The sequence below is a fragment of the Trachurus japonicus genome, unplaced genomic scaffold, assembly GCF_045865225.1.
Source record: "Trachurus japonicus isolate A0001 unplaced genomic scaffold, Traja_1.0 AP030196.1".
NCBI lineage: Eukaryota > Metazoa > Chordata > Actinopteri > Carangiformes > Carangidae > Trachurus > Trachurus japonicus.
The window spans coordinates 1,493-9,349 of record NW_028220329.1 but is presented as its reverse complement, the minus strand read 5'-3'; the positions used below and the strand labels follow the sequence as shown (position 1 = coordinate 9,349).

Genomic DNA, 7,857 nt, shown 5'->3' with positions numbered 1-7,857 from the left:
GAGGAGGAGGAGGAGGAGGAGGAGGGAGTCAACAGCGCAATATTTTTTTTCGTAGGATAGGTCCGGGAAAGTCCCACCTGTGATTGACTATATGAGCTCTCCTCCGATTGGTTATTTGATTTGGCCGTGTAACGTCACCTCACAACAGTACTGCAGTAAACTAAAATATACACAAACTGAAATATCTGGTGTGTTCAGACACCATGGCGAAGCGGTTTGCGTTTTCGCCTGCGGAGTTCGATTCCCGCTGGTTTCACAGTCCGAAAAATTTAGTTTTTAAATTTATATTCCAAGTTTACATTTTGAGTTTGAGTGAGAAGTGTAATTGCGCCATTGGTTGGGTTTAGGCAATGAAGAAAGGAGTTGGTTAAGTTTAGTAAAAAGACCAGGTAGAGGCTAGACAGGCCAGATAAGTAGAGAGAGTCCAGGTCTAGGCACTTATCACACTAGATTGCCGACAGCCTGCGTTTCACAGCCGTTTCACAGCCGTTTCACAGCCAAAACAAACAACCAATCAGGCGAGAGCCCTTCTAGCCAATAAGACTCGAACATGGAGCCCATCTAGCCAATCAGAGGCGGGAAAGGTGGGACTTTCCCGGACCTATCCTACGAAAAAAAAATTGCGTCAACAGCAGAAGAAAAGAAAGAAGAATCATATCAGTTTGTTCCAAAAGTCTCTGAATAATAATAAAAAAAAAACCTACCTTCAGTACTCTGAAGTTCAGGTTTTTTTTAATAAAAATCAGCTGTTGTCTGACCGTGAGCTCTGATTGGCTGTCACACAGGTGATGGAGGCGGAGCACACCAAGACGAAGAGCGAGCTGCTGCACAAGGAGACGGCGGCGAAGTACACGGCAGCGACGGGTCGCATGAAGCAGCTGGAGAAGAAACTCAAACGCACCATCAACAAGTCCAAGTGAGTCCAGTCACATGGTTTTACCTTTGATTTAATAACCTCATCAATACGACTGGTTTTCAGAATAAAATTAATTTGACAGTTATTGCAAATAATGAAAGCAGAAACAGAAAAAAAACTTAATATTTCAACTTTATTCCTAAACATTACAACTTTTTTCTTGCAAAATAGTTTCTTGTTCACATGAAGAAAATTTCAAAATATAATTTTAATCTTGAAATACAGGAAATACAGTGGACATTTTTCCATTAAACTCTAGTTTCCAGCCTGTTTTATCACAAAATAACAGTAGATTACATTGTCGTCTTTAGTAATCCAATGTTTTACTTAATTATTTAAAGAGTAAAAAAAACGATTTTGTATTTAGTAAAAAGATTCAGCCGTTTTAAACCCGTCATCTCCTCCGTCCTTTAACCAGCTCCACTCAGCCTTTCAAAATATGAGTTATTCGTTATATAATATCAGTGGGTTATTATGGAGCGTCCTGTGGTGCAGAAACAGGAAGTGGAGCCGTTTCAGGTGAAACCAAATCCAGATGTTCAGCCCTGATGTGGTCCATACGTGAAGTCACGAGTCGATACCAAGCTGCTGCGCTCAGACCTCGAGCGTGTGACGTTTAAGTGACGTCTGAAAAGTGGAATGTTTTATAGTCTCCTGAGTCAAAAGAGGAACTAACAGTGTTAGCTGAAGCGTTAAAGCAGGTTGTTTCCTGCCATCTTGGATTTTCTACGGAGGACGATTAGTGCCACAACAGGAAGTGTGTTTTTTTACCCGAATGTAATTTCTTTTTTATAAGAAAGTCAGAATTAACTTTTATGTGACAGTGAAATAATAATTTTATATTATTTTCCAGCGATCTATAATATAATATAATAAAATAAAATAAAATAAAATAAAATAAAATAAAATAAAATAAAATAAAATAAAATAAAATAAAATATAATTCAGGTACAGTCTTGCTTTGCGTTGCCTCAGCAGGTTGTTTAATCCGTTTCCAGCGACATCACATCAACTCCTTTATCCCCTCTCCTCCTCCTCCTCTTCCTCCTGGTTGCCATGGCGACAGTGTGGGTACCACTCTTTTCTGGGTTACTCACTGTTTTCCCCTCTGATCTAATCTGTTCTCTTCTTCTTCCTCCACAGGCCGTACTTTGAGATGAAGGCGAAGTATTATCTGCAGCTGGAGGTACGTGACGTGAGCCTTTCAAAATAAAAGACAGGAAATAAGGAGCTTGTTCATGACCTTCATCATCATAATCCTCCTCTTCCTCCTCCAGAACCTGAAGAAGAACGTGGACGAGCGTCAGGCCAAACTGTCTCAGGCCAAAGCCGAGTACAAGGCGGCGCTCCGGAACCTGGAGAAGATCTCCGACGAGATCCACGAGCGCCGGCGGAGCTCCGCCATGGGCCCCCGGGGGCGCGGCGTGGGCGCCGAGGGCGACAGCGTCTCCGGGGACGACATCTCGAACTTCAAGATGGAGTCCGACGGAATATCCAGTGAGTACAGACAGACACCACGACACGACACGACTATAGACCGAATCTCCTTGTTGTTTACATTCTACTTCCGGGTAGAAAACCAGCACGTAATTTTTTTTTGTGATCAAATTTTTATTGAGATTTCGAGGACAACAATTATCATTCAACAGCACATAAATAAAGTAATTACCGTATAAACAAGTGCATACCCATATACACACACACACACACACACACAAATATGCCGAGTTAAAATGATAATAAAATGAAAACATAAAAATAAAATGAAGATATGACTGAAAATAAATAAATAATAGAAATACAAAAGGCAAGTAAGTAAAATACATCAACATCAACTATCAAATGGTTATATGCCATCCACAGTTTGCAGTACATAGTAAAAACCCAAACAGGGAACATAAACCAAAGAAAACAAGACCAGAGGGGGGAAGGGGGGTGTCAGCTCACACCAAAATGCCTTTGAGAGCCTCCACTGTTCGAGCCCAGTACAATGTCACTTCCTCTTTTGCACCATGGATGCGTGCTGTGGACAATTCCAGAAGCGCAACATCTATGAAGTTGAGCAGCCACTGTCGCCGAGTTAGTATATGGGGCGGTTTCCACTTTGTTGCGATCATCTTTTTAGCTGCAGTTAGGCCAGACAGAAAACCAGCACGTAATTTGAATGAGATCAATAGTAACGAACGAGAGTTTAGCTATATATATCATTTTTCACGCCCTATCACTGTTTAGACAAATCTGAAATGATTGAAGAAACATTACTATTTCTGTGTGTGTGTTTTGTGTTGCTATGTGTTGTATTTATTCAGTTTTGCTAACGGCGGCAGCTAAGCTAACGGCTGTAGCTAAGCTAACACCAGGTCAGCTGTTAAAACCCTCCCGTTGTCGGACACGACATGAAACTACTCCAGTTAGCTCAGTCATGTTGTAACTCAGATATCCGCTGGAGATTTTTTTTTTTATGGACGGTTTATTGAGTCACTGAGTTATTAAAGTTAAACAGGTAGCTAACCGTTAGCCCGGCTAATCTATGATAACCATGACTAATTACAAAAATGTGCACACGTAAATAGTAATGTTTGTCCAATCATTGGTTTTATAGACTTTACAAACATCAGATTAGTCTAAACGGTGATATAGTGACATGAAAAATTAGATATATAGCGAAACTCTCGTCCGTCACTATTATTCGAGGCGATTCGTCCTAGAGCACTGGAAAAGAGAGTAACGACACCACCATTGACTCCCGTGGTAAGGGTTTTGCGCCCCGAGTGGCAGGATATGGGTATTGCAAAAGCGCCCAGAAAACCTATTCACTCCAATGCATATGTGTGTTGCCCACTTGCTTCTAAATTGATGAAAACGGCCGTGTTTTTGTTTTTAGGTGTCTTGGTCATATCAAATTATACGTATAATTTGTTTATTACAAAATGTAGATTGAAACATTCATGTTTTTTTGCTTTTTTTTACTCGCCTATGTGTTAATGTTTATCTGTAAAGGGTCCTCAATGATGCTATTAGCGTGGGTGATCTATAAATGTCCTTAAATTATTGAAAACACCACACTTGCTCATTCACCAACAATGCAGAGTTGTCAGTTCTTGGGCGCTTTTGCAATTCCCATATTCCACCACCAGGAGGCGCTTCCATTGGACCAATGCGTGTCGTTACTCTCTTTTCCAGTGCTCTAAATACGACACGTCACTCTCTCTTTCTCTTTCTCTTTGCTCTCGAGTCGATGGCGTTCGATTCTCCTGATGAGATAAAAGGCCAATTAGGAAAAGGTCGGCCCCGCCCCCCCTCGCCGCTCCGCTGCTCACCTGGTGACAGTGTAAATGTCAGAGCGGCTGTGATGAGATCTCCTGTTGTTGGTGGAGGAGAAAACAAACTGGCGACTGCTTCTTCTTCTTCATCGTCTTGTTTTTCTCTGAATTGTTGGTTTTTTATTCCTGGAGAATGAAGACGGCGAAGAGCGAGCGCGAGCAGAGTTAGAGACGGACAGTTAAAACAACATCAGAGCATCCGAGCTTTGACCTTCACACCAGGACTGATGCTGCTCATGTGTGGGAATCGGTTAAAACAGGAAACATAAAAGTCAAAGTGTGTCTGAATTAACTCGTTGAACTTTAGTTTGAGAGACGTCGTTGCTTTGAACATCTGTGTTTTATCTATATAACATCATTTTTTATAATAATATGTATATCTATATATGTATAATCATGCGTAACTCCTCTTACACTTACATTCATATCATATGTCTTAAATTTTTAGATTTCTATTTTTACTTCCTTCCTCTCAAAGCTTTTGTGGAGCGTGTGTTTTGATTTGGAGCAATTATATTTAGGCATTTATAAAGTTTTGTCCTATATTAGAAGAAAATGCTGCGAATAAATATAAAACAAATGCAGAAATATTCTTAGAATAAACTAATAAACTCTTTCTAAAAAAGTGAATTTTCTGGATCGTCTGAAGAGCTCAGGACAACAAGTTTTAGAAAAATAACTTTTCTGCCTCTTCCTACATTTTTTCATACATTTTGGCATTAGATTGACATTTGCATATTTGTGTAATTCTATAGACAAGATGATTAATGGATTCATTTGAGAAAATAATTATCCGATTAATAATTAGTTACAGCTCTGATCCGTCTTCTAAACTTTCTATAAAATCATGTTATATTATATATTTATTAGGGCTGTCAAACGATTAATTTTTCTAATCGCGATTAATCGCATTTTTTCCATAGTTAACTCGCGATTAATCTCTATTAAAAATATTATATATGGCGCTTTGGACTTTCAACACTCCAAAGTGTTATAATCCCTAGACAAACAACTTTTAGACCAGACCTAGTAGGCCTACCTAATCATAACACATGATGCATGAAACTCACACAGAATTGAAACGAATTGCATCCAGTGGAAATTGCCCTTTACTTTGCTACGCCTCTGCCTGGCCATGTGCATTTGTTGACAACAAAGCCGTCAAAAAATCAATACATGGCCACCGTGCATTTGTTGACAACAGAAGCCGTCAAAAAATCAATGGATGGAGCTGTGGATATATGTTAGACTGTGTATATTTGTGTAGCAACCAACTTGAAGGTGCCTTACCGCCACCTACTGGACTGGAGGTCCCACACTCCAGTCCTCCAGTCCAGCAGACAGAGGACAAAATGGGCCGCGATTAACCGCGATTAAAAAATTTAATCGCGTTAATTTTTTTAATTAATCTCATCGCGATTAACGCGTTAACTCTGACAGCCCTAATATTTATTCCTACATCGCTCGATACAATACATTACCCACAATCCCCGGCTGTTGTTGGAAAAAAAAAAAATAACAGCGTCATGACGTCGTCCACAGCCTCCTCTAATTTTCACTATTCATCAAAGACACAGATGTTTTTTACACATCTGTCCACCTGAACAAACACATCTTAGCTTTTTTTTTTTTTTTCCCGGCCTTGACGGAGGAATTAATAGGGTGGCGTTACCATGGTAACCACAGAGTAGTCAAAAGAGAGACGGTGGCGTGATGGTGACGTTATGTGCTAACTCATTCTCAGGAGAGAGAGAGAGAGAACGTCAACACAACACACGCACACATACACAGACAGTGACGATGGTGCGTTCGTGTGCTCTGATTTGAGTCGGGAGAAATGAAACACCTCAGCTGGACGTGATGTGACAGTCGAAGCTCAGCAGCTCTATTTATATCTCACTCCTCTTTTCTCTCCCTCTTCCATTGTCCATCCATCCATCCTTTTATCTTCTCTTCCCTCTGTCTCTGTCCGTCCTCCCTCCATCTTTCTGTCCTTTATTCCTTTGTTCTCCACCTCTCGTCCTCTTCTGATCCGTTTCTTTTCTCTTTTTTAACTCCTTCCTATCATCTCCATCCTCTAATTTTGCCTTTCTCTTTATCGTTTCATCTCCCTTCTTTTTTTACTCCTCTTTCCTTCCCTCTCTCACCTCTCCTCCCTTCTCCTTTCCTTTATCTCTTCCCTTTCTTTCTTTTTCTCATCAGTTTTCTTCATGTTGTTTTCTTCCTTCCACATTTCATAATAATCACAATTTATCTTTTCCAACCAATGCTTCATTTCATCTACAAATAAAATCATTAATATTTATTTATTTATTTGTTTATTTCGGGCATGTCAATTAAATCATCATCATCACACTTCATCAATTAATACAATACACATGGCCGAAAGGGAAAGCGGGAGAAGCAAAAGCTGATCTAGTCCCGCCCCCATTACCCACAGAATAAAATCTTCATCATAATCTTTTCTTTTCTTTTGCTTTTTACATTTTGACATAACATTTTCTTTTACTTATGACATTTTGACGATATGAAAAACCTATTGAATAAAAATGATATTTATAATGCCCATGTTCACAATATTAAAAATATAAATACACCCTCTCAATAATAATCAATATAAACATAAATTAGTTATTATACATGCAAGTTATTGAAGCTCATTGTGAAACTGTCCAGAGATCGATCAATCAGCACTTTTAGAGGGACTGACTTCCTGTGGTTCACCATGGTAACCCTAACTCCTCCCCCCTCCCTCCCTCCTTCTCTCTCTCTCCTGCAGTGGCGTCGGTGTGTTTCGATGACGACCCGTGTGGCGGTGGCGGCGGCGGCGGCAGCCTGATGTCAGAAGAAGACTCAGAGACTCGCTCCACCTGCAGCCTGGGCTCGACCCCCAGCAGCCCCCAGGAGCTGATGTCCCCCTGCCCCTTCGCCTCCTCCTCCTCCTCCTCCTCTTCCTCGTACACGTCCTCCTCGGTGTCTCCGTCTCCGTCGCCGACCCCCTCCTCCTCCTCGTCCTCCTCCTCCCCCGCGCCCCCCTCGCGGCCCTGCAGCCTGGACCTGCCCAGCACCGTGTCGCTGTCCGACTTCAGCCTCATCTCCCCGGTGCTCGGCCCGCGCAGCGAGTGCAGCGGGGCGTCGTCGCCCGAGTGCGACCTGGAGAGAGGTGGGTGGTGCAGTTTTTATGTGTGTGCATCAGTATCTTTAGGAAATAAGAGTTTTAGTAGCTTTTTTTTTTTACCAGTGTAAAATCTTTTTATTTTTAATTTTTAGAGTTTTATTCTCATGAAAACAATATAACAACATTAATCACAACAAAGAAGGAAAGAATTCATCTCACTTTACAATAAGATTTAGGAAATAAATAGGAAACTACGAGTAAAATAGATTTTTATTATGGATTGTGCATCTACGGAAGCCGAGAACGGCCAGGTCCGTATAAATTTTTTTTATTACCGTTTTCTCGTGATAACGACTTATTATTTCGTTATCTCGAGATAACAAAGTCCGTTTTCTCGTGATAACGAATTAATTTATTTCGTTATCTCGAGATAACAAAGACCGTTTTCTCGTGATAATGAAATAATCATAAATGTGTCGTTGACATGGTTGCCTAGCAAC

At 40.7% G+C, this 7,857-nt stretch overlaps 1 protein-coding gene across 1 annotated transcript; it reads left to right on the top strand.

Annotated features, from left to right (window-relative positions):
• Positions 1 to 785: 785 nt before the first annotated feature.
• Positions 786 to 7,409, top strand: LOC146960598 (SH3 domain-binding protein 5-like; the record flags this gene model as incomplete). The annotated part of the gene is made up of 4 exons (XM_085772243.1): positions 786 to 916; positions 2,060 to 2,102; positions 2,194 to 2,413; positions 7,019 to 7,409. Coding segments are annotated over 4 exons (785 nt in total), but the record flags the coding sequence as incomplete, so codon positions are not given.
• Between the last annotated feature and the right edge of the window lie 448 nt (positions 7,410 to 7,857).